General features: G+C 48.1%; 1 protein-coding gene across 2 annotated transcripts in view; it reads right to left on the reverse strand.

The window, feature by feature from the left end:
* The window catches only part of TCF20 (transcription factor 20), a 50,884-nt gene extending 24,677 nt beyond the window's left edge, over window positions 1-26,207 (reverse strand). Inside the window, exon 1 of one of the 2 annotated variants that reach the window (XM_052640499.1) lies at window positions 20,508-26,207. In XM_052640499.1, the coding sequence (XP_052496459.1) occupies window positions 20,508-26,177 (5,670 nt within the window). In that variant the 5' untranslated portion in view covers window positions 26,178-26,207. The remainder of the gene's footprint in view (window positions 1-20,507) is intronic. The other variant, XM_052640498.1, reaches the window with a different exon arrangement.
* Window positions 26,208-27,002: the final 795 nt, after the last annotated feature.

The following is a 27,002-nucleotide window of genomic DNA, read 5'->3' on the forward strand; positions in this document are numbered from 1 at the left end:
GCTATGGTTTTTCCAGTAGTCAAGTATGGATGTGACAGTTGGACTGTGAAGAAAGCTGAGTGCCAAAGAATTAATGCTTTTGAACTGTGGTGTTGGAGAAGACTCTTGAGAGTCCCTTGGACTGCAAGGAGATCCAACCAGTCCATTCTGAAGGAGATCAGTCCTGGGTGTTCTTTGGAGGGAATGATGCTAAAATTGAAACAAAAATGGCTAGGATGGTAAATTTTATGTCATCTTATTTCACTACAAAACAACAAAAATACAAGTTCTCAAGCCCCAGGTCAAGCCTCCAGGCAATTCTGATGCTCCAATACAGTTTGAGAATCACTGGTCCAATTTCAACTCCCAAACTTTTTAGATGAGGGAAAACAAAGATCCTATGACTGGCTGAGGTAGAATTTCAGGTTTCCTGGGTGCCAGTGAGTACTTTTTCCATTATGCTTCTGCCCGTTGCAGACTAATGCAGACAGTGGGCCATAAAGGTAGACCAGATGCCCACAGATGTCTGACCTCATCCTGAGAAGCTCTGCCTTATGGCCTTGGACCCTGCAGATGTGGTTCAGTCAAGGACCTCAGATGGGGAGTGTTTGCTGGATTATCCAGGTGGCCCCAATCTAATCACGTGGGTCCATAAAAGGAAAGAACCTCTCCCAGAAGAATCAGCATCACAGGCACCAGGGAGATGGCGATGACGAGAGCAGGACCAGAGAGATGTAGCGCTGCTGGTTTTAACGGTGGAGGAAGGGGCCGTGAGCCAAGATGTGGGCGGCCTTCAGAAATTGGAAAAGACGAGAAAAACTCTTCTCTGGAGCCTCCAGAAAGGAGCACAGCCCCGCCAACACCTTAACTTGAACCTAGGGAGACTGTGTGGAATTTGTCACCTACAAAGCTGCAAGAAAGCGAGTGTGTTTTCAGCCACGGAGGCTGTGGCAAGGCACTAGAGCCGAGACGGAAAACCCGCGAATGGGGATTTCCTGAGAAACTCACAGTGCGAGAAGCGACTGTTTATCTTCCTTACATTCCTCAATGTAACAAAATCTCACTCACTGTTTCTTAGGCAAATTCTGGCATCAGATCAGTGACACTGGAACTATAAGGGGCCCTCGGTCTGTCTTCAATGACTTTCTTTTTTCCTGGTTCAAGAAACAGACTACAAGCAAGATGACCTGCTGAGGATCACATAACTAGAAGTACCAGAACTTAGAACTAAAGATTCTCTTCTTCTGAACTCCAAGTTCAACCATTCTTTATACCACACAGTGCTGCCTTCTAGTCCCCTTCATTTACTCAGCTACCTAGCATTTGAAAAGTACTTCCTACATGCCAGGTGCTGAAGATAAAATATAAAAAATTTCCCTAACAGCTTCTGTGTCTGATCACCCTTTCTATCCTAAAATCAATACCCAAGCCAATACTGCTTCCAACTGGATTTTTATTCTTCACTTTTTACCTGAAGAAGTTAGGATACCATTCTCCCATAGTGCAAATAATGTACTAATGTCAGTGTACAGCTAAATGTCCTTGTTTTTCAGGCCACTGTTGTTGCAAGTTTAACAGTACTCATTTCTAGGAGAGGTAAGTCCACACGGTACTGCTCCCCACACAGGGCAGACACACAGTGGGACTTTTCAGTCATGGTTGCTATTAATAAATCCAAGTACTTTTTCAAACAAGCAATGGTCCAATTATTTCAACAGTGAATCTTTCATTTATTTAGGGGGTGGAATAAAGGTTATTTTTAAAGCAACTCTGCATTTTGTGATACTGTAAATCTTGGGAAATAAACTATAAAATATATCCTTAGCTTTAGGACATGTTTAAACAAGAGAAAGTAGCCAAACACCCTCCCTAACCCTTTCACCAGCCCTTGTCACTGCCCAGAGGCAGGGCTCATTGACTAGAGGTGGCAAACTGCAGGGGCAGAATCTCAGAGGGAGAATTTTACATGCCTCTTCACTCACAGAAACGTCTTTCCTGTGAGATGTAGCAGTAACCTGAATAATTGCTTTATTTTAATGAGCATCTCTGAGCAGCCTCTGTGCACCGAAGCATTTGGGTCAGGGTCTTATTAGTGCTGGCGACAATCAGCTCTATTGGAGCTTGGAAGATCACAGAGGTTGCCACTGCTGTGCCCAAGGTGGCTTTTGCCCAGCACTGCACATGCTTCTGCTCCTGCTTACAGGAGCATATCTGCCCACCTCCCAGAAACTCCGAGACTCATTCTTGTATCCCCAGGGCCTGGCACAGTGCAGGAACTGTGAATGTGGCCGGATGGAATGAAACGATGCCTGACACACTTGAGCGTGGAGAAGACTAATGAGGCTACTCTTCAACATGAACTAAAAAGCTGCTGCTGGCAGAGCTGGGGACATGTGGAACATGGTACATGTTAACTTCTGGCCACCAGTGAGAGCTTCCTTTCCTCTTAATTCCGCCTTCCGTATCTAGGACAGAAGCCTCTGCCCCCAGCGGTCACCTCCAGCCACGTGGCAGTGACGCGGTCCACCTGCAAGAGCTGCACTCTGTTTTGGGTTTCTGCTTCTTCGGAGTTAGATAACCTCTTTATGTTTCCCGAAAGCCCGTGAGACCAGCTGGGAGTTTTGCGGCCACTCACCATTCTCACCGACGTGGGTGGAGGGCGCCAGCATCTGGAGCTCACCCCACAGCCCAGAGCGCCATCAAGGCTTCTGCCCGCCTCCGAGGCGAGAGACACTGGGTCTTTCCACGTGCACTTACTCTATGCTACGAAGAGCATCTTCGTACTATAACAAAGTAGCATCTACGTCTCATAGCTGTTCCAGCAAAACCATTGCATCTTGAAAAAATTATGACGATACTAGTTTAAATGCCATCATTTATGTCAGCAGCATGCACTGGCTAACAGCTAACGGTGTGCCTTAAGACAAGAGCTTCAGGTCCATCTGGCTTTTTAGAATAAACACAGATGGTCTAATGAAAATACTACCCACGTGTGAAGCAGCACAGGGGCCAATGGGAAGAGAACCTGAGGTGTAAAAAGCCAGAAAAAGTTACCACCTCAATTTTATCATCTGCAAAATGGGGATAACAACATCGCTGACCCTTGAACAAGTCAGGTTTGAACTGCTGGCAATGATATGTGGACGGTTTCAGCCCACGGCTGGTTGAATCTGCAGAAGTGAAGAAGCCAAGGGTGTGGAGAGCTGGCCATCAGCTATACTGAGGTTAGCCCCTGTGCCCTTCAAGGGTCTTCCTTGAAGGTCTTCCTTTTCATAAAGTTGTTCAAAGTAACGGTGAGAGTGTTTCATAAACTAGAGTTTATGTGATTGCTAGGCTTATAAAAACATGTCATCTATAATGTGTCACGTTTTTGGTAGTTACGTGAAAAACAGACATAACACATACCAAGTAGTTCCTGTTAAATTAAGACAAATTAAGTTTAAAAACTGCTTTTTGGAACTAATTTTTTCCTTTAGGGTACCACCTGAAACAGCAGACCCTGGGTGGTCCTGAGTGTCTGCTGTCCGTCTTTCTGTAGCTTGGTTCGCTGTGTGTCTGTTTCCATAGTATTTCACCTCTGGGGGTGTGTATGAACAGCTGTTGGCTAAATCTCTCAACACTGCGTCTCTTAGCTACTGTTAGCTATTGGTGGAGGGTTAGTTGCTAAGTCGTGTCCGACTCTGTTTGATCCCATGGACTGTCACCCACCAGGATTCTCTGTCCATGGGATTTTCCAGGCAAGAATGCTGGAGTGGGTTGCCATGCCCTGCTCCAGGGGATCTTCCCAACCCAGGAATCGAACCCAGGTCTCCTGCACTGGCAGCCGATTCTTTACCACCACCAGGGACTCTCACTATTAGCTATTATTTTCATTTCATTTCTCTTTCTACTTCTATTCTTGAACAATACAGATTTGTGGGAATTGTAATGTTTTGTGAAGCACTTCTGCATTGGAAGGGAAGGTGTAAATAAGCAAGGAATAAGGCAGTCAAGTACAAATTAACCACTAGCAGGAGGCCAAAAGTGTCGTAAGCTGAGCACAACCAGAGTGGGGCAAAGGCCCCTCAGGCTGGCCTGCCACCTGTACCAGTGTCACCGGCTACCCTCCGAGCCACCGTTCTCCTGGACTGTCCCCGCCCTTGTTATGCAACTCCCTCACTCACGTTAGAATAATCTCATTTCCGCCACTGCTTCTGGATCCCTCACTACGATGGGCTGAGGCCCAGCAGGCAATCGTGCTCCTTTTCACGACGCACCTGGGCCTGGTGGTTCATCTCCCCCGACCCCCAGGACAGAGTCCTCTGCTCCCCCTGGAAACCAGGAGAGAAAATGCACACGCACAAACTCTCTCTAACCTGACTGATTCTTCAGATAGAAAAATCTGGACTAAAACTATTCATTTAGATTCCCATTCACCTCCCATAAAAATTCAAGTCAAAATGAATGGTTCTGCTGCTGAAAATAATAGTTTCTGAAAAATATTAGTTTCTCTGAGAAAGCTTTTTAAACCACATTATAAACCTATAAAAAAATGTGGTTGAGTGGGGGTTGGGGGTGGGGTGACTGGCCTCAGAAGTGGAGCACAACACAGACACCGTGACCAAGGTCAAAATCAAGGTGCTGCTGCTGAGGCAGCGTCTCCCAGCACCGCCCTGGCCCCTGTCCCGAGTTCCCTTCCTATTGTCTTTGCACTTGCAGATGGGTTTACACCGCAGTTACGATGCTTTGCATCACGGTACAAGGTGTGAGATTTAAGGACTGTTTTTCTGTCCTTTCTTATTTTTTTGCACTTCATCTGCCGAACAGAAGAGGCCAGAATTTACCCTCAACCTTGAGCACATGAAAATATTACAGTGCACACGCTTTTCTATGACGGATTTGTTCATTTTATCATCAGCGAGCAAATAATGAAAACATTAGGACGCAGCTGGGGAAGGATGTCTTTTCTCTAGAAGATTCTATCACATACATATCTTTTCTTGTGGTTGCTGTTTTACAAGTCCGGATTTTCACGTGTTAAGTGTGTTAGAAGTAAGGCACATCTGTTGTACTTCCATCAGATGCAAAGGTTAGTAACCACTGGCTGACAATACAAACCCAGGCTGGTACTTCTTTACAGAATCATGAAATATAAGTTACTCTACTAAATACGAGTTACTCTACTAAAAATGAAGAAAGGATTCTGACTTCCTAATGAGCTGCTCTTGGGACTTTTAATTTGCCTTATTAACATGTCAATTCTGCGTCTACAGCGTAAAACTGCAAAGCCGAGAAACTGGAAACATGGGTTAGAAGGAAATTAGTAAGAACCCAATTAGTTTGGTCTTTATTGGCTCAAGTTTTCTCTACTCCTTATCTTTCCCTCTAACATTTCGATTGCTCTAAAGGTTGAAAGAAAAGAGACTCTCAAGGTGCCTTTGATTATCAGTGGCCTTTGCTTTGATATTCTTCTTAAATGGTATGAACTTCAGAAATATAATTATTTTTCCTTTCTATTCATGCAACAAATTTTACCTGCCTACGTGCCAGGCAAGAGGGCTGAACTGAAGATCAAAAGCCTCCCCTCGGGGGGACTTACAGAAAGGCTTGCAGGTAAGACTCCAAAATTGTGATGTGTCAAGATATAAATAGTACTTTAGGGCTTAGAACTGGGGTCCCTGACTTACTGAGGCAGGTCAGGAAACACTCAGATGTCAGGGCAGAAGGAACAAGCTGCCTTGTAGGAGCAAGCACTTGTGCGTGTGGAGGGCTGACACAGTGGAGCAGGTTCTGAAGGGATGGAGAGCTGATGAGCAGGAAGGTGGGATCAAAGATGGCCCACTGTTGAGTTAGGGGTGTCATGGGAGAGTCTGGGTATGGGGGGTGGGGGCAGAAATGCATTCAAGAGGCTGCATTTAGAGATTTTGGGATAAAATCAATAGGATTTGGTGATAAGCGACAGCCATGGAGCTCTGAGACAGGGGTCTGAGATGTGTCTCGTGGGTCCTAGGTGTGTGTGGAGAAGTGGGGGGACCCTCACTGGGCAGGCATGGTGGAAGGGGAGCCCTTCCAGCATCTGTGCAGCTGGATTCTGAGGAGGGGAGGACACGAGGGGCCTTTGAAAAAGTCCATTTAAGAAGAGAATGCTTTGGACTTTGGAATGATGAGGAAAGGGTTTAATTCCAAATGACATTTTCTGGGTAACTGAAGGTAAAACTAGAAACCTTTCTGGAACACACGGGTCTACATTATTTTGAATTAAACTGATTATTCTCTACTGCCCCAGTGACGATTTTATTATTAGGGACAGTCTTGTAAGGTACAAGGTAGAGACTAGGCTTTTTTTTTAATCAAAGTGGCTCTCAGATATAACTTAAACCTTGCTTTTAAAAATAAATCCCTGCTAGTAAGCTTTTTTCCTGATCATTTTCTTATTTATCCTGAAGTGGAAAGAAGGAAAAAAAACCCAGTTAAAGACATGTTCTGGTTCGTTGCTGACATCTCCTGGATTTGCCTGCCTTACATTCAGTGGGCTCTTTCTCTCCATTCCTGCCTCAAATACAGGCAGCCTAAAGAGAGAGAAGACACAAAAAGAGAAAAATGGAGAGACAGCGGGCGAGGAGAGGAGGCTCCGAGCTCCTTCCTGGGGCGAGCTGTGCAGGGAAGCTGCGTGCTGGTGGACTGGCAGGCAGCGAAGAACTCCACAGGAGAGGAGACCAGGGCCTCCAGGGCCCGGACGGCTACCCCTCTCCTCTGCAAGACCAGCCCGGGGCCAGTTCATTAGCTTAAGCCTCAAATTTCCGCCCCCCCTCAACAGTAAACTGGGAACAATACCCAGATGGGGAAAAAAGGAGGAGGATGGAGAATCTTTCAAGAAAATTAACAACAAAAACAAACCAAAAGTCTCCCCAATCAACCCAGAACATGCTTGACAATGAAGGAAAAAAAGAAAAGAGTATCTGTTTAAATGAAGTGGAGGGGATTCCTAAGACACTGTATAAAAACAGAAGGGGAAAAGAAGGCCCAGCAGCGTTCCCGGGACAGCCCCGAGTGGGAGAGGCCTGTGGGCCGGCCCGGAAGGCTGGGCAGCGGCAGCGCAGACACCCAGGAGCAGGAAGCCCGGAACAGCGCGCCGCCAGTACCTGCCCAGCACTGCTGCCACGCTCAAGCACTGGTGATCTTTTTATTACAATAGCATTTTTTAAAAACCGGCCAGGCACATTCTTTTTCTTAACCACTTTTTTTTTTCTCTCCATCGATAATGTTTTCTAAACATGTACTAGTATTAGTATAGGTCCTAGTAATTATTTCTACCAAGGTGCCCACAAAGTTGAAAGTTTTAATTACCGCATGTGGTATGAACTTCAAATGTGGCTGTGGTGGGCACAGACACTGGCCATTCACTGTGGGTTTTAAATGTTCTATAATTTCCTGTCTAACTCTAATCCTCTTGTGTTTATAGTCGCCAGGTTCAGCAATAACACATTCACAGAGGCAAAGTCAAAGCAATACAAAGCAGGTTTCCCAAGAAAATACATCCACTCACCACGACTTTAGTTAAAACCAGCCTTCATCCCCTCCCCCTTCTAGAATATTAAAGTATATAAAAGGCCGGGTTCGACCATTTTTCTCCTGCTCTTGAACTGTATATTGTTACGTTAACATGTACTCTTCATAACTCCACTTAAGAGAAAGCCGAAACTGACCTCACTAGTGAAGTTTCTTTGGTTTAACCAGACTTTGGTTTTTTCCTGAAACATAGTTTGCATTTTATCTACCCACAGGTACATATACTCCATTAAAATAATTCTAATCAGAGGCCTTCTTTGATATCTGGAGAAGAAAGCTGTAACTCTGTCGAGAACATTATATAGTTTGTCTAAGGGGAGTCTCCACATGGTAGGAAGAAAAGGGATGTGTGCCCTTTAAGAAGTTAGAAAGGAGGTTTGCGGCAGTAATTAGCATGTTTGCTCTGAACAGCAGCTGAGAACCTGAGAAAGGCCAGCCCAGCAGGAGGAGGAGCACTTGGCAGCCCAGTGAGAAGACTTTTCTCTGAGTGCACAGATGAATGCTTCTACACAGTTTAAAAGAAGACTACATACTAGTTTATTTTGCACTCCTTGCTCAAAGAGTGGATTGGCTCGCAAGGAGAAATGGCTGCCTTCTGAATCTAAAAACGCATCTTTTAAAAGAAATTACCTGGTAGGAAAGTGACTCCCGCTCCTTTCCAAGGCTCCTCCAACCCAGGAGTTGGGTCTATGCATCTAAAGAGGGGCTCGTGTTTACCTGTTTTATCATTTCAGCGGCAGGAAAGATGGCTTCCTTTAACAACATCTCAAACCTGCCCAGCTTATCCTGGAACTTCTGTCTCCGAAGACCTGCCAAACTCTCGGAGATCTTTCCCCTTATTTCACTGCCTCTCTCCCTACTTGCATTTGTTTATATCTTCTTGACCAGATCTGCCCCTACCTCATCCATCCCTGACTCCCCAACGGAACAACGGAGTTCTTTCTGCAAGTCCAGATCTTGCCAGGCAAGGCCACCCTATTCCTGGAAGCAGCAGGTTCTTCAGGCGGAGGGCAGCTTGAACAGGCACAGAGGGCAGAAGCACTTCTACACAGGGACACGGTGCCAGCAGAAAGGACTTTTTAAAAATGGGGACGTCGTGGCATATTTAAGCACATTAAGCCAGTGTAACCATCCACAGGGTCACTGGTCTCCACATCCAAGAGGCAGATCCCACCAACACTCTGAGTGAGCTGCACAGGGCCACTTACTGACACAGGGCCTATTCTTCCCAGAAACCCTGCACCGGAAGGGAAAACTTGGTCCAAACCTAGCATGGAAACTTTGCGACCGTGTTAACTGACCAGCTTACGATCAAGCTTTAGTCAACTAGCTAAACACTGAGTCTGCAGGGTTGATTCCAGTCTGCCACCTGCCTTGGCATCGCCACCACCCAGAAAGATTGAACATGCGGCAGCCCAGTGTTTCTCCCACCCAAGGAAGTCCAACAGCTATTGGCTCACTCCACCTTCATGGATGGGGATGCTCTTCTTCTTCAAGAGCAGGAAGATACTCAGCAAGAAGCCACTGCTCACTTCAGCAGATGGAGGAAATGGGAACTTGGAAATTATATGACCAAGGTTGCAATTAGTTAAATTCAACAACTACCTTTGCCACCACCATTTTGCCATTTTTTAATGTCAAGTGACTGTGGACATATTTTATCCCTACAACAATCTGACAAGGTAGCTCAGTTTCTACCTCCACTTCATAGGTTAAGAAATTAGGCTGGCAATGGGAATTCGCTGTATGGCTCAGGAAACTCAAACAGCGGCTCTGTATCAACCTAGTGGGGTGGGATAGGGAGGGAGACGGGAGGGAGGTTCAAAAGGGAGGGGATAATGTATACCTATGGCTGATTCATGTTGAGGTTTGACAGAAAACAAAATTCTGTAAAGCAATTATCCTTCAATTAAAAAATAAATTTTAAAAAATGAAATGATGGGGGGAAAAGACTAGAAAAATAATTAGGCTGGGATAGGCTAAAGTGACTTGTGTTCTGTTACAATTTCCCAAGAACTCAATGCTTATCAATATTTGGATGAAGGGAAAAATGAGATCTACAAAATGCTCCCCAACAGCCTCTTCCTGTTTTCAGAGGCATCAGTGGGCTAAATCCGAGGGCCTCTTCCCTTCTCCGCTGGTCCCTGTTCTTGGGGCAGCCTGTGAAGTGACGTGATGAACAGGGATGTGATGAAGTGTGGTTCCACCACATATACGGGTTTTCTTCCATGAGTGACATTACAAAAAGACAACAGAAAATGGGGCTTCGCAATTCCCAAGTCAAAGTAAGGAGCTAAAGGCAACAACTGGTATTCGCTGCCTGTGTGTATGTGTGTCTCTCTCTGTGTGTGAGTATCTGGATCATTTCCTGGGCTTCTGAGAGTTAATTGGGAAGGTTGTGAATGGAGTGTCTTCCAGAACTGAGCAATGAGATCCTGTTGGCATATTTACCTTAAAAGGAACTCTCTCTTTTCCAAAGTGGGGGTGGGGTAGGTGGAACTCCCCCGCTGGAGAGGCAGCACCCTGGAGGGGAGGGGCTTTCCTGAGGAAAGGTCTGAGGCACTGCAGGGCCTTGCCTGCCAGGAGGCGGCAGCAGCAGCATTCACAAGGATGCCACCTACAACCACACGGTGGCTTTGCGTATCGTTCCTCAGGGGCTGCCTTCTCAAGGCGTTAATATATTTTGATTTCTTCCAGAGAGAACTCTATCAAGAAACAAGCAGAGAGAACCATCTGGCAATTATCCTATTCCTTACCTTAATTAGTGTAGAGCAATTTTTGAATGAAAAAACAAAGTCACACTTAAGTAAACCAAGGACCTACATCTGACACCCGTCTGAACCAAGATTTAAACTTCTTAGACTACTTTCCAAGTCTGGAACCACCTGGCATCTCCATGGAGCCAGTCACAGTGAATATGCCTTACAGTTGTTAAATGAACATACATTTCCCTAAAACTCTTCCACTAGCTGCTTAGTGAAACAGATAAGAAATTAAATGCCTTCAAAGTTGATGTCACAGGAGAAAAGGTAACCCTCCTACACTGCCTGAGGGAATGTAAACTGGGGCTGCCACTTTGGAGAACAGTATGGAGGCTCCTTAAAAAACTAAAAACAGAGTGACCATATGATTCAGCAATCCCATTCCTGGGCATGTATTCAGAGAGAACCACAATTCGAAGAGATACATGCACCCCACTGTGGACAGCATCACTGTTTACACAGCCAAGACATGGAGGCAACCAAAGTGTCTATCAACAGAGGATGGATGAAGAAGACGTCACACACACACACACGCGTGCGCGCACACACACACACACACAGTGGACACACACACACACACAGCCAAGACATGGAGACAACCAAAGTGTCTATCAACAGAGGATGGATGAAGAAGACGTCACACACACACACACACACACACACACACACACACAGTGGAATATTACTCAGCCACAAAAAGAACAAAGTAATGCCATTCGCACCAACACAGGTGGGCCTAGAGCCTGTCACACTGCCTGAAGTGAGTCAGAGAAAGACAAGTATCGTATGCTATCGCTTATAAGTAGAATCTAAAAAAAGAGTGCAAGTAAACTCTACAAAACAGAAACAGAATCATAGATGTAGGAAAGCAAACTTTTGGTTACCAGGGGATAAGCTGGGGAGATAAACCAGAGATTGGGTTTGACATACACACACTGCTATACATAAAACAGATAACTAATGAGGACTTACTGTGTAGCAGAGGGAATTCTATTCAATGTTCTGTGATGACCTGTATGGGAAAAGACTCTAAAAAGAGTGGCTGTATATATACACACACACACATATATATAAATGTGTAACGGATTGACTTGGCTGTACACCTGAAACTAACACAATGTCGTAAATCAACTAGACTCCACAAAAAAGAGAGGCTGACATCACTGCAGGCACTCCCCCAGAATGCACCAGCGTCACTTCAGACTCGACGTCTGTGACTTTGCTGCCCCCAGCTCAGGTGTCTGCTTACGTGGCAGTTCTTTAGTCCTGTTCTCACGAGGCACGTGACTTGACTGCAGTGTGCTGTGGATATACTCAAATCTAGTGGCAGCTGTAAGCATACACAGACTACACCTGGCTTCCTGGGACAGGGTCCCAAAGGGCTGAATTTTCTCTTCAGTTTGACTTCTACCCAATAAGCTTAACGACAGGAACACATCTTTACTAAAATGACATGGGAGGACACCTTCTAGGACTGACATCAGCCCACAGAACTTGTTTTGTCTAAAAACCACAACTCAAAAGCCTCTAGGAATAGTCTGGAACCCACCAAGGAAGCTACCTGATCTCCAGCGAAGTTAATTTCACCCCAACAGTCCTCTGTCATCTTCCTATTTATAGATGAGAAAACCATCTAAGAGCCCCCTGATGCCTCACTCAGGTGGCGCTCCTGAAGAAAGGGCTTTCACACATCTGACATTTCCAGGTAACAGGTAACTTACATTTCCAGGTAAGTTATTCAGACTGGGAAAAAGATGCACAGAAAAACGGCAACACCCTGAGGAGAAACTTTCAAGTTCTAAATTAACGATCATCAGGCATAAAGCTTTAGAGCAGGAAACAGCCATACCACCAATACAAGAAATAAAATTAAAAAGAATAAATAAAACAAATTTTTTAAATATCCAATGTCATGAGACTGTAGTAAAACATACACTCACATGGATGATCACAGTTTGGAATGATCCTCTTCAGTTAAACCACAAGATAATGCCTATCAAAAACCATAAAATGGTCACTTTTTGATTCAGTAGTGGACATCTTAAAAATTTCCCCTAAATGAAACTCCACGAATAGAAATGTATGCTCATCTGCTTGCATAACAGAGGAGCCTGGCAGGCTGCAGCCCATGGGGCCGCAGAGGGAGACTGAGCGACTGAATACGGACAGCAGACTAGCTGGAGGCCCCATGCCCAAGGGTCTAGGAGCACTTGCAGAAATGACAGCATTAAAACAACAGACATTAACATTGTTATTATTTACCTTTATGCAGATAAGTGACACCTCCGTAAATGGTATTTCATGTTTGCACAGCGTGGGAGTAAGGGACCCTGCCGGGTGCCTCCTCCAGGCCCCGAGGCCAGTCTGCCCGGTTCTCTCTCCGGCCGCCCTCTTCCATGTTTCCTGTGAGCACAGCAGCCTCAGGCCCTCAAAAGGCAAGTGTCCGTCCATGGACACAGCCTCAGAGCCCAGCGGACCAACTGGTAAAGCGCATGCACTCTGCCTAGTCTCAATTCAATACACAGAAGGCTTAAGCTACATTCTGGAACTCTGAGAATATGGGTGCCTCCTTGCACCACAGAGCCTTTTCAGACCCACCTATCAGCCAGCCCTTCCTCACCGTAACTATATGCAATTCGGTATTCCACTGTGTTGTCTATAATGTCAGTATCTTGGAAAAAATTATTCAAAAACCAAAACCAGCAAATTTCCCCTTCTGCCCCACCCCAGCCCTCCACAATCATATTTTAGGCAATGATTACAATGATAAGCTTAATTTCTTTCTTTGACACCTTTTCAGCGTTCGCTACATGAGATTTTTTAAAAATGACACAGATCTCATGATTTTCTATTTTCCCTCCACTTTCTTGCAACTTAGATTGAAAAGTTTTCTAGTTTTCATATTAACTCAAAAAGCTAAATACAAATCAACAAGTCTTTATTAAGGAGGCCTAGAGTGCTGACTCATGTGAACTGCTTTCGTACCAGCATCTCCGGTCTGCTACGCATCTGCCACAAAGCGGAACATCACCCTCCTCTTTCTCAACCTCTCTCTCTCTGTGGTTGCTGTCCTCCTCACACTCACATGCCCACTGACCTCACTTTCTTTCACCTGCCAGGTCTAGTCAGTTTCTAGATGCTATGCACTTTAAACTCTGGAATGCTGTTAGCACCTGCCCCTCCTCTGACTCCTCACCACCCCTTCTTCAGCCCTTGCCATCTCCTGTGTAAAAAAGCCACAGCCTCTCATCTGTCAGCGTGCTCGTCTCTCCCCACGTCCTTCCCGAGTCTCTTTCATGCAACACACACCTGAGCATATGATACACGCTTAGAAACTGTCAGTGGATTTGCATTGCCCACAAATTAAAGGCTACGACAGAGGCCTCCACCATCCATATATACGACACATATTAACTATTTGTTGTGGGAGACGGAGTGTGGCTGTCCTAAATCATTCCATGAATTATTTTGCAGCTCCGTTTATAGGGCTGACCCATCAAAAACGCTTATTCAAAGAACTTTATTACTAGGTAGACTCTTTACTGTGGCCTTAGGTAATCACTATCAAAATTTACCAACTCACAAGAATATTAATGCTTTTACTTAATGCGCAGGCAGATTTTATTCTCTTCCTTCTGCTCCTCTCCTTTGAGGAGTCTAACTCCTGAGGGTGTTCATGTGGGCTAAAGCTATTTCATGAGACAGTAATTAATACTGCACCTTACATACCAGAATCCCTGCTCCTCTCAAACTAGAGCCTCCCACAAGAATAATAAAAATGAGGAGAAACTGTTTGTTTTATGTGCAAGGCCACTTTGTTATCCAGGAGGATATGTTCTGGACACTGCTGGGACGAACCACCAATTGTGCTAGGATGAAACGATGCAAACCAGCACTTACTGAGTTCACAACGGGAATATAACTTTGCCAAAACAACACGTGAGAATGCCGCTCGAGGGCAGACGCCAGGCCACGGCACATGCCGAGCCCTTCTCCAGGCACTTTCCAAAGAGCACCTTGTTTCATGCTCAGGACAAACTGATTTACGGCAGGTGCCGTCTGCTTCCATATTTCAGATGAGGAAAGTGAAATACAGAGGTCAGTGGCTTGAGCAAGTGACCAGCTAGGAAATTCCCCAGAAGCAACGTGATTCCAGGGCTGACCCAGCCCCCTCCACACACCCCTCCACACACACGCGCGGTGGCTGAGCCACACGGCGAAGGCAGGAAGGGGAGGAGGGTCTTTGAGGGCAACCATTAAGCTGACTGGATTTTCCCTTCTCAGACTTCTTTCCAATAAATGGGAAGATGGGAAGAAACTGGCCTGTACCTGTGACCTTCAGGGTCCTGTAAAACTGGCCTTGGCGTGGGGAGGGCAGGGCTGGGGGGCGCGGGAGCCGCACCTCCCTCGTGCAGGAGTGTGTCAGGCGACATAGCGCTTTCTGCAGGAAGCACGCAGGCCTCCCTGACGGAGTCCAGGAGCCCCTGCGCGGGCTGCTGTTCACACCCCAGCCCTGGGACCGGGCCGAGCCCCCTCACCTGAGAGGGACCGAGGCCCTCACCTCACCCTAACGTCAGACTCCTGGCTTTCTAACAAGGACCCGGAGACGTGCTGAACTGAAATGAATACTTAACTTTTATGTGCTCTTTGACCCCGTGAGCTCTTTAACAATACCTAGTTTAACCTCTCAGGGATGAATTATTCAGCCTAATATACAGTGGCCCGTCAACATTCTTATTTATGGTCCTTTAGCACTCCAGCACTCTTGCCTGGAGAATCCCGTGGACGGAGGAGCCTGGTGGGCTGCAGCCCATGGGGTCGCTGAGGGTCGGACACGACTGAGCGACTTCCCTTTCACTTTTCACTTTCATGCATGGGAGAAGGAAATGGCAACCCACTCCAGTGTTCTTGCCTGGAGAATCCCAGGGACGGGGGAGCCTGGTGGGCTGCCACCTATGCGGTCGCACAGAGTCGGACATGACTGAAGTGACTTAGCAGCACCAGCAGCAGCATTTTCAAAGAATAGTCTGAGCCTTATAAGTTTTATTTAAAAATTAGGGGTAAAGCTTCTCTCATCATCCCTCCACCCCTAAAAGAAATAAAGAAACAGACCAGAGGAAAACTCTTCCAACGTGTAAGGTAATATAATCAATAAGATTAAAAACTTCCAAGTTTCATAGGAGATTCCCTAGAATTCAGAAAAGCCAAATTCTGAAAGAAAATTAACCCTTTCTCTGGAGGTTTGGTCTCAAGGCCATCATGTAGGAATAGAAAAAGAGATATCTATCACACGGATAAAATGTTAAGAAAAATAGGAAATAAGATAATTACACAACCTTCCGCTGCATGGTAACACGGCGACAGAGAGATGAACAAACCTTGGTGCCTTAATGTTACTGCGGACAGGCTGTGCCAGCTGTGGTCACCGGGGGTGGGGTGGGGGGGGGAGTGAGGAAGACGGAGGAGGAGGACAGAGAATAATGCAGGAATGAGGGAGACGGAGAGGAGAGCGCAGGGGCAGAGCAGGGGCAACGGGCAGGCACGGTCACTAGGGGAAGCGGGAGACTGGAGCCGAGGGCAGAGGCCAGGAGCCAAAGGCAGGCTCAGGAGGACCTGGGCTGGTGGCCGTGCCCTTGCGAGGCTGCTGGCTTACGGAGCACACAGATGGGGTTCAGGGAGAATATGGGAGAATGTCTTTACTTTACAGATAACAGGAGAAACTGACTAACCCGCTTTTGACATTTTAACATGCAATTCCATGTTCAAGATAATCAACGCATTAGTACTTTTACACTTTTCAAATTACGTTTTTTGTCACAGTTTCAAGTAAATTAAGGGGGGATGTTAACCTGTTAGATGTAAGAGGGCAATTATTACTGCCCCTTATTTACTTATAGACACTCAGAAATGCAGAGAGTGAAAGCCGTTTGTACAGGAATGTTCTAGCTTTCAGCTGTTTTCAGGTTAGTGTAACTTAGGCTGACAGGGAGAGGAACTAGTGTGTTTTGAAGACTTTGTGTTATTTTGTGAAAATATCACACTTGTCAAAACACCTGATAAATACCCAGGTCAAAATGGATCTTTAATCAAATATGTGGCCTTATCTCAACATGATAGGACTGAGAACACACTTACGAGCAGACCAAAACTGAAGGCGTCTGCTAAAACCTCAGATAAAACTAGACTCAAAGTGACCTTGACAAATTGAAACAGCATCTATCAAATTAAATAAGAGAAGTCAAGTTAGTGTAGTAGTGTCATTTTAATTTGTTCTCAAGTACATTACGGAGAATAAAAGCTAGACAAATAAAACTGAAAAGGATCTCGCAGTCATAGTGGAACATCAGTTCCAAGAGCCAAGAAGCATAACTTTTTAAAACATTTAAAAAACCAACACATCACTGGGGGCAATACTTCCCAGGTATGTGTCACTAAATCCAAGCCATCCTGTATTCTGAGGGTAATGGACTGGTGTCTTCTCTCTTCCTATCTCACTGGGAGGCTTGTGAGAATAAAACAGATGTGCAGTGTACTGAAAAACTAAACTCAATATACCAAGCTGGCATTCTGTTCTAAAAGAGGAATGTAAAAGATAGAACGGGATCAAGGGAAGAGAAATGTAATATTCTTAAAGGGCACTGGTAGAGTGAGTACAATACAAGAAGATAAAGCGGCAGTAAGAGATTTATTTAAGAGATTGGTCATGAAAGTAATATAACATTCAATATGTCAATTACATCTCAATTTTAAAAAACAAAAGTAGGTCAACTGTTATGAAACCTGTCACTAAAGGAGACAGTGGAACCTGCGGTCCTGATGGCGCCACCGTGGAACCGCAAGGTCTAAGTTCGGGTCTCTACTGTAAAGAGAAGTGTAGGGTCAAAAAAAAAACCTGTTTTCGTGCCTTTTACCTTTAAGTGAAACATTCCAACTGAGACAATTAAGGCTGCAATTAATATTTTAAAAAGCAAAAACTGCTTTCAGTGTTCTCTACCTAATGTGCTTCATGTTATTTAAACCATATGAGGGATGGGTTAAAGAAAGAGGCTGCTTTCTTACATTCAGCATATCTGTTTCAGTTATAATGTTCCGGATTTTATTTTGGGATATCAAAGCTGACAAGTAGAAGACTAAACTGGTACTTTCGGAAGACAGGATTCCTGACTAGGAATTCCTTACTCCTGAAGATGGAGGGGGTTGTGATTTAGGGTGGGCACATCACTATAGGGTATTCTCTACCTTCTATGAACTAGGCTTGAACTGAGACAGAGGATCTAGTGATCTGCTGAGAAGGATTTAGCCTGCTGATTTAGGATTCAGGCCATCAACTGGACAGGGACACACACCAAAAACTAACAACAAACCAGCCCACCAAATACTGCAAGCTTCAGAGGAAAGCTGGCCATCAACTGGGCAAGAGGATGATTAATAGATCACTGAGCTCTCAGAACCAACTAAAGAATTTTGTACTGACTTGGCCAAAAAATTTGTTACGAGAAAACCCATAAGAACTTTCTGGCAACCCAATACTTAAGGGTCTTAAGTTTTATGTCCCTTTAGGACTGTCACAAATGCTGCTGTGGGGGAGTTTCCTGGCGTCCTAGTGCCTAGCATTCTGGGCTTTCACTGCCGTGACCCAGGTTCAACCCCAGGTCAGGGAACTGAGATCCTGTAAGCCAAGCAGTGTGATCAGGAAAAAAAAAAGCTGCGTGTCTAAGAACCAAAGCTACTTCAAACTTGGGGTTTGGGAGTGACACTGATGGTGGAGAGGAAAAAATCCTGTGAGGAAGTAAGGGGATAGGGAAAAGGTCTAAGAGGGGAAGGCGAGATCCTTGTGAGGCAGAATCAGAATGTTCTCATCTAAAATATATGTAAATTTCACACTAATTACATCCTTGACTATAGTTTCCAAGTACTCCCTTTTTCTCAGACACCGTTATGAATTCTGGGGATAATGCAGTGATAAAGCAGAGCGTTGTGGGGAAGGCGTAGTGGGAGGGAGAGGACAGTATAAAGTGCCCAAGAATACCATGGTCTTGGCTGATAGGACACTTACTAAGTATGGCTGCAAGTTACCAGTACCTGTGTCAAGTACGTTTTAAACATAAACCAACACAAAAATCTCTCATCTGACTATACATCACAGACTAACAAACATGTACACATCTGTTTCCTTTCCATTAAAACAAAAAAAAAGGATAAACTTATCAATGGAATAGACAAATTAAGGAGGACATGAAGAAAGGGCAGGGAAACAAACAATGCACAGGAGATGTCCCAGTTCTAAAAACCAGAAACAGAACAGACAGAACAAGTGCTTCAGCTGACAGAAAGCAAGCAGAAAACGCGCGCAGGAGAGGAGCCGCTGAAAGCCAGTCACCTCGTGGCCGGGGAGCCGGGAACTGCAACGCTCAGCAAGTGGGGGTGTAAGACAGGGCTGGAAACCAGAGCATTCGCTCCAAGTTTTTATGAGGAGCTAGGTCCCTGGCACCCCACTCCAGTACTCTTGCCTGCAAAATCCCATGGACGGAGGAGCCTGGTAGGCTGCAGTTCATGGGGTCACTAAGAGTCGGACACAACTGAGCGACTTCCCTTTCACTTTTCATTTTCATGCATTGGAGAAGGAAATGGCAACCCACTCCAGTGTTCTTGCCTGGAGAATCCCAGGGACGGGGGAGCCTGGTGGGCTGCTGTCTATGGGGTCGCACAGAGTCGGACACGACTGAAGCGACTTAGCAGCAGCAGCAGCAGCAGGTCCCTTACTTACCCCAACTTAGCCAGGTAACTGTCCCCTCAGAGAAACAGTCAGAGAAGAAAAAAGTTATTGAAAATATCAGAAATGAAGATAAATAAATAAAAGGTTGATCAGATTAAGTTGAAGAAAGCACGGAGAAATCAGAACAAAAGGAGTTAGAACACAGAACAGGAAAGAAAAGACAAAGCCAGAAGGTTAAGTCAGGAGGTACAATTCCTAATTAATAAGAATTCCAGCAAGGAGAGAATAGAGAAAACAGGAAATTATCAAAGAAATAACACCTGACAATCTTCCTGATCTAACAGCTATGAGTTACAGATGGCATGATCTCATAGCAGCCACCCAGTACATGAAAAGGCCAACAAAGGCCTATCGTTTGAGATTTCAGAACTCTAGGGAAATGAGAAGGTCCTCAGACTTTCAGAGGAGAAAGACTCAATGCAAAATTAAGGCCTGAAAATGAGAGCAGTTCCAGTCAACTGTAACACCTGCTTCTCTAGGAACTAGAGAACAGGTCAGGAACCAAGACAGTGAGAGACAGCTAGATTCTATACCCAAGCAACCTTCTGTTAAACAAGAAGATGGAAAAAAGACATTCCGATTCACACGATCTCAACATACTGCCTCCCAGGCATCCTTTTTCTCATGAAAATGCTAAAGGATGACGCACACCATTAAATGTGGCCCAGATCAAGTAAGGCGAAGACATGGGTAAGAAAACAGCGTTCAACAGAGCAAAGAAGTAGACGATGATGATGATGAAGAATGCCCCAGAAAAACAGACACAAAACAGACCTGAAGAACAAAAATCCCCTTGCAAAGTTTGCATCAGAAATGTGTGGCCCAAGAAGATAAAAAGCAAATAAAAACATGAATTAGTAGTTCTAGGGAAGTAAAAAATTTTTAAAGAAAGAAGTTACAACCACAGTATTAATTTCATCAATATTACAGAGACAGATGTTGAAGAATGAAAAAAAAGATCCATAGGTAACTCAAACAGCAGTAAAAGCTTATTTTGCTCAGAGACAGAGGAAACTGGCAGAGGACAGGTTTGAGAAGGGGTGAAACACTGATGTTTGTTTTAATGAGCAGGAGGAGACTAATATGACCCGTATAACCTGTGAACACAAATTACTGATAAAAATAAAAGCTAAACAAATGTCTCAATCACTTCATTTTCTGTCCCGCATTTGGGCCCGGGGGCTTTATCATTACTGATGCACTGTATTAGTTACAGGCATGCAACACAGGGGCTCAGTTTTTAAAGGTTACACTCCATTCAGAGCCATCACAAAGCACGAGCTGTGTCCCCTGTGCTGACCATCAATCCTGGGGCTTTACTGTGGAGGAACTACCGTGTGATTTGCAAGAATAAAAAGTACGGCTGAAACAAACGAAGGTGGAAGAAAAAGAACCCAAAGGAAGTAACCGAGAGCCACAGCGGGGGGATTTCTCCTACTCACCATCTCTCTGGCTATTTCCAGCGCTTCCTGCAGGCCATAGAGCCGGCCACAGACCAGGTAGATTCCATTGGCCCAGAGAATACAACCCTCGTGGACCCAAAATTCATTGCTGTCGAGAGGTAGTTCAGGGATTTGTAACTCCAACTCGGGGCCACCTTCTGAAGTGGTGGGCACGGAGGGCTTTGAGTCCAAAACAGTCTTTTCGCTGCTGCCCTCGGTGGTGGCTTTTTTACAAGGGAGCCCCCTGGACAGGGACCGGGGGCCTCCGGCACAGTCTTCTGAGCGGTGTCGCCGCTTAAACCTGGGGTGCGCAGCCAGGCTCCTCTGCTCCTTCTGCTGCTGCTGCTCTTCCTCCTCCTCAGTGTCCGTCTTGGAGCCGTTCGAAGCGCTTTTGTGCCGGACCTTCACCTTGCTCTGCGTTTCCGCGGCCCTCTTGGGAGGTGGATTCTTGGGGAGAGTGGCTGCATAATCTTGGGGGTAAAAGGGTCCAAAGAGGTCGCCCATGTTCCGGTAACTGGCCCACTTGCCACACAGACAGCAAACCAGGTGCCCCATCACAGAAGACTCTGTCACCACGGGGCCCTGCAGCACGAAGGACGAGGCTGGGAGAACCTTGCTCTCGGTGCTGCTGGGCGGAGGCGTCAGGGACCGCTGGCCCTTCCTCCCCCTCACCAATTTGGTCTGCTCCTCCTCCTCGGCGTTGATGATTGTACACACGGCTCCAAGTTCACACTTATTTACTACGTGGATATAAGGGAAAAAAGACTTGTTCTTGGCGTCGGTTTTGTCCAGGGGCTGGGTGGCGTACTTCAGCTTGATCTCCGGCTCCTGGGGCTCTACGATGGGCGCGGCCTGCTTGGCCCTCCGCTTCCTGGGCTGCGCCCCGGGCTTCCTGCGCTCCCTCCGCTGCCTCTGCTTTTTCGGCTTTGGCTCTCCATCAGCAGAGCCCTCTGGTATCTGAGGGGGCTGTGGGGGTGGCGGTGGGGGCTGCTGCTGTTTCTTCTGCTTATTCACGCTACCAATGGGTCTCCCTTTCTTCTTTCCTGAGGGGAAGTAACCCTTCGGGGGGAAGCCCTCCTGTTTGGGGGAAATCGTCACGGCATCGCTCTCTTTCTCTTCAGCCTTGGGGTTTGCCTCGGGAGCCAGCGTGCCCACTGGAGGTGCGCTCTTCGAGTCAGGAAAGGTTAAAGGTGCTGTCCCGCCCAGGGGCCCGTCTGGTCTCCCCTGGTTACTCCCAGGCTTCTGTGAGGTTGCGGATGCCATGGCACCAGGGGGCTCCTTCCCAGCGGCGACTGCGTCAGGGTGCGTCTCCGCCTTCACCTTGTCATCCCCACCACCGCGCCACTCCTCCGAAGACCGGGCCAGAGGCTTTTCTCCGCTCAGCTCCTGGCTTGCGGGACAGGCCAGCTCAGCTATCACCTCGCCTTTTCTCTTCTCCAGCTCAGCGTCCGGAACAGCACCGCTCCCACCTTCCGGAGGGCCGCTTTTCAAAGACAGGATGTCGTCAAGAGTAACCGTGTCTCCCCCGGCCTCTGCGCTGTTCGAGGACGCACTCCTCCTAATGTTTGGGGATGTGATCTTCTGGACGATAGCTTCCAGTTTCAACCCCCGGCCTTTCCTCGGGGGCAGGATTTTGGTCTTAGCAGGACTTGTAAGGGTAACCGCGGGGCAGTTCCTACTATCTGGACTTGGAAGGTCCTTGGAGGACTCCCTCTTAGGGATGGACTTGATCTCCTGACTGTGAGAAAGATGGGCATAGGAATTGTACGCTTTGTCAGTGCCTTCTTTTGACGGGTGAAGGAGGCGCCCTTTATCTTCAGTGTTGCTGTTCTTCACGTCCTGTGACTGTCTCTTACTGGGAATGGGAGAGATAAAAGAACGGACACGCCTCCTCATGATTAAGGGGTTTTGAGAAGAATGATCCTCTTGACCTGGAAGTCTCAGCATAACGTTACTCGGTTTGGATGACTGCGTAGACTCCGTGAGCCCATGTCCGTCAGTCTCGTGGGGTGGTCCGTACCTTTTCTGACTGGACATTCCTGGGGGGCCGCTGCTTTTGGCTGGAGAAGTCTGCCGAGAGAGATCCCAGCAAGATTCTTGCTGTAACTTCTGGGAGCTGTGCTTCAGTTCAATGCCTTTGTTAGAAAGGCCATCACTGGACATGAGGCAGCGCCCGCCGTCCTGGCCGCTGGGGTCATGGTGCGTCCCCACCGGTGGGCCGTACATCATGCCATCTTTGTCATTCTTCAGGGGGCTCCGGACTCGGTCAAGAAACTGCTGCTGCCGTGGACTCTTGCGGGGCCCCTCCTGCCTGTGCTGAGCCGCAGCGATCACTCCCTGAGCAGAACTGCCGCCCCAGTCCTTATATTCCTCTTGCTGCTGTTGGTACATCTGTCTCTTGTAATGGAGCTGGGAATTCAAACCTGCACTGGGGTCCCCATAAGCATGAGCACGTGTGTTTGTGTGATAAGCAGAGGCCAGGCTTTCTGAATTGGGAGAAAAGGGGGCGTGCAAAGAACTCCTGTTGGCCCTCTCGGAGAAGGTCATGTGTGGGTTCATGTGATGAGGGTCGCCCCCTGGGCCTCTGCTCCTCCCAGGGGACATCTTCAACTTTTCTGAAAAGTCATGATACTGAGAAGGGGACCGACCCCTCATGCCCTCCCGACCGCCAACTCTGCCGGGGACTCGCCGCATTGGTGTGGGTCTGCTGTCCTGCGGGCCGTAGTCTGAGATGGAATCGTGGGTCGCCGCTCCAGGGCTGGCATTGCCTCGGTAGGACTCGTGCTTGATGCTAGCAGGGTGGCAGTGGTCTCCTGATTTCTTGTTGTTGAAACTAGCTTGGGACTTGGACTGTTCAAAGTCCTCCTCTTTTATCTGCCCACTCTGGGATTTCAGCTTTGTTTCCATGGACACCAGCCCACCTGGAAGAATGACTGACTGACTTAAACTGAGATTGAGACGCTCATTCCTCCCGAGTCTGGTGTCGGCGCCCATGTGTCCTAGCGAGTGAGCCCCTGGGTCTCTGACAATCTGTCTTAGTGGAGAAATGTCACAGATGACTGATCTTCTCTCAGAGAGGGAACCCCCGGGCTCATGGGCTGATGATGGAGGCTCTATTTCAAACTTTCTGGGAATTGGATAGTCAGCCAAATTGATCTGTTTCATCTCAGGAGCTGTGCCACTTGACTTCCTTTCCCATGGACCCCAGTGGGGGTTTTCTAACAGGGACCCAATGCTTTTGTTTAGAAGGCCCCTGCTAGCTAACTCATTGGTCTGACTCACTAAGACGTTAGGCCTTGTGGCTCCTTCGAGGCTGCCAGCCATAGCCTGGTGCTCCTGAGAACTCCGGGAGTACCTCCTGTCGGGGTGGTGGTGGTAACCCTGAAGCACCTCCTGCAGGAGGCTGGGGAACTTCTCATTTCTACCCTTTCGCTCCCCGTGGCTGGTGAAGTCCCCTTTATCTTGTCCTGTAGGATACTGAGCAAAGCTGCTCATGTTTCTCGGTACGGCTGACCCAAAACTGTCTTTGTAACTATAGCGCAGGCTTCCAGGAGATTTGCTGGGCTCAGTCCTGCCTGTGAAACCAGAGCCCCCTGCGGGGTGCCCGGTCTGGCCATTCCCTTCCCCGTTGTGGTTGGAGTTACTGTCTCCGCTCTTGTTTCCTTTACTGCCTCCTCCCAGCGGCTCTGGCTGTGGAAGTGATGCGTGGCTGGTTTCCTTTGCCCCCCCGGTGCTGGGCGGCCTCTGTGTGGCTGCAGGATCCTCCTCCTGGGAGCCCTTGTCCTGCCCCCCAGGCTTTTCCACCCGGCCTGTCATGGCTTCCCGGGAGACAATCACCCCGACTGCCTTCTCGTTGGCTTTCGGGTTGCCCTCAGATGACAGTGGTGTGTCCTTGGTACCCGGCGAGGCGGTCTCTTCTCGGGCTCCGGGACTGGTGCTGAGTCGGGGGGCTTCGTTCTGAGCGCCCTGTGCTGGTGAGGAGCCTGCCTTTCCCGAGGCCCCGCCCTTGTAGGTGGTGTCCGAGCTTGTGCTCTGGCCGCTCAGCTGCCTCACCCTCTCGCCTTGATCCTCAGAACTGCTGGAGCAGCCTCCATCCAGCGACTCTGCCATCGGGGACTTCAGCTGCTCCTCGGCCTGTGAGGAGCCTTCCGAGTTGGGGCAGCTGTCTGTTTTCTTGGATGACGAGGAAGGCCTCTTGGAGGTCTTCTTCTGAGGGGTCAGGGCGTCGGAAAGTAGCATGTGCTGAACCGTATTAGGAAGGTTGGCCACCTGAGTACTCAGGGCACTCAAACTACTCAAGCCGGGATCGGTCAGCCGCTTTTCAGGCACCCCTTCCAGCCCGAACCCTTTGAAGCCCGCAGCGTGAGAGTTGGGACTGGGCATCATCGATGGGGTTGGGCTGAGCTGAGGCATTAACTGCAGGATTCTGTTTCTGGAGCCCATTGGCACATTGCCTTGCCCACACTGGAGATTCTCTCCGCTCTGCGTGAGAGGAGACGGGGTAGAGCTACAGCTTGGAGACTGAACCACAGAGGCAGCTGGGGAAGGGTTAGAGATGGGGCTGAAGTTCTGGTGAAACTGCATGGGGGACCTCACGGGAACCTCGGGCTGGCTGTACTGCCCGACCTGGCTTTGCAGGGGTAGCTTCGTGGCGGCGTTGGAATACTGCATCACGTGCTGAGGGGGGTGCTGCTGCTGCTGCTGCTGCTGCTGTTGCTGCTGCTGTCCCTGCTGGGTCCCTGGTGGAATCTTGGCCTGTTCGAAATTCTTCATAGATTGAGGCTGATAGCTGTAATTGGATTGTGTTCCGTAAGCCTGTGCATTGGAGCCCACGTTATGCCCTTCATACTGTGATCCAGCGTTCACACTGTAACTGCCATCGTAGCTCTGCCCGGACTGGCTGAAACGCTGCGGCGATGGAAAGGAGGAGGCGGCGGCGGTGGCAGAAGACTGGTAGTGCTGGCCGAACTGCCCCACTCTCAGCTGGTAGCCGGCAGCCGAGGCCGGCAGAGCTGAGGGCCGCTGCATGGGCTGCAGGTGGGAGGCACCGGACGCCGGCTGGCTGGCGGCCTGCGGCAGGGGCTGATGGGACTGGTAGAGCTGCTGTCGCAGCTGCTGCACTTGCTGCTGCTGCTGCTGCTGCTGCTGCTGCTGCTGGCTGGAAGGCTGCTGCTGGTACTGAGCGCTCCCCGGAGAGAACGGCCCCGTGTAATCCTGTGAGTAATGAGACACACCGCCAAGGGCAGAGTGCTGTGCTTGAAACTGGCCCACGTGACCCTCACTGCCATACTGATTGCCAAAGCTGCTCCCCTGGGGGGGTCCGTAGCTCTGCACCGGCCCGGAAGGCCTTCGCGGAGGAGGCTGCGGGGTTCCTGCGGCCACGGGGTCCTTGTTGCCTGCCATGTAGTAGAAGTCTCCAGCCTCCTTCCTGAAGCCCTGGTAGCCCTGATGGCCAGAGGTCTCGCTGGCCATCGCGGCCGCCGCCGCCGCCGTTGCTCGTCGTCCACCACCGCTGCTGCTGCCGCCGCTGCCACCACCAGCACCCCCAAAATTCTGGAACATCTGGGCCTGGCGAGGGCTGAACTCCTCTATCCGGGATGAGCCGTGCACCTCCTGGGGGTAGCTCTGCTGGTTCCCGTGGTAACTGCTTTGCTCCCGGAAGGACTGCATACTGCTCAGCAGCGCAGCAGCAGGCCAGCAGCCCTCCTGGAACCAGAAGGAGAAAAGAGAAGCATTAGACACGCATCTCCCCAGGACAAACAAAGCCAAGTTTAGAGATGGAGGGGACACGGAAATTCAGATGCCCAGGTGAAGTTAATTATATCTTCTTTATTTCTTATCTGGGCTTCCCTGGTGGCTCAGCTGGTAAAGAATCTGCCTGCAATGCGGGAGACCTGGGTTTGATCCTTGGGTTGGGAAGATCCCTTGGAGAAGGGAAAGGCTACCCACTCCAGTATTCTTGGGCTTCCCTGGTGGCTCAGCTGGTAAAGAATCTGCCTGCAATGTGGGAGACCTGGGTTCGATCCCTGGGTTGGGAAGATTCCCTGGAGAAAGGAAAGGCTACCCACTCCAGTATTGTGGCCTGGAGAATTCCATGGACCATATAGTTCACGGAGTTGCAAAGAGTTGGACACGACTGAGCAACTTTCACTTTCCTATTTCTTATCCTATCCGTTTCTAAAGACGCAAATACATAGAGAAATGGCCATATGTATGAGGCCAAAGTCTATGGCAGCAGGAAAAGAAAGCACTCTGGGTAAATACAAACTACAGCACACTTCACTGCAGTAAGGACCTCGCCCCAAACAAAGGAGCCCCGCCCCCGTCCAGCTGGGCTACCATACGGGGCTATATCACCACTGTCAACAAAGTACCCAGCTAGTTTAAAATAAGTCTTCCATTTATGGTGGGGGAGAGGTGAGAAAAAAACACATTCATTTAGTTTGTTCCATATAGTATTAGACTGATCACTGAACATCACGTGAGAGCCTCACA

This window comes from Budorcas taxicolor, chromosome 5 (assembly GCF_023091745.1).
Source record: "Budorcas taxicolor isolate Tak-1 chromosome 5, Takin1.1, whole genome shotgun sequence".
Taxonomy (NCBI): Eukaryota; Metazoa; Chordata; class Mammalia; order Artiodactyla; family Bovidae; genus Budorcas; species Budorcas taxicolor.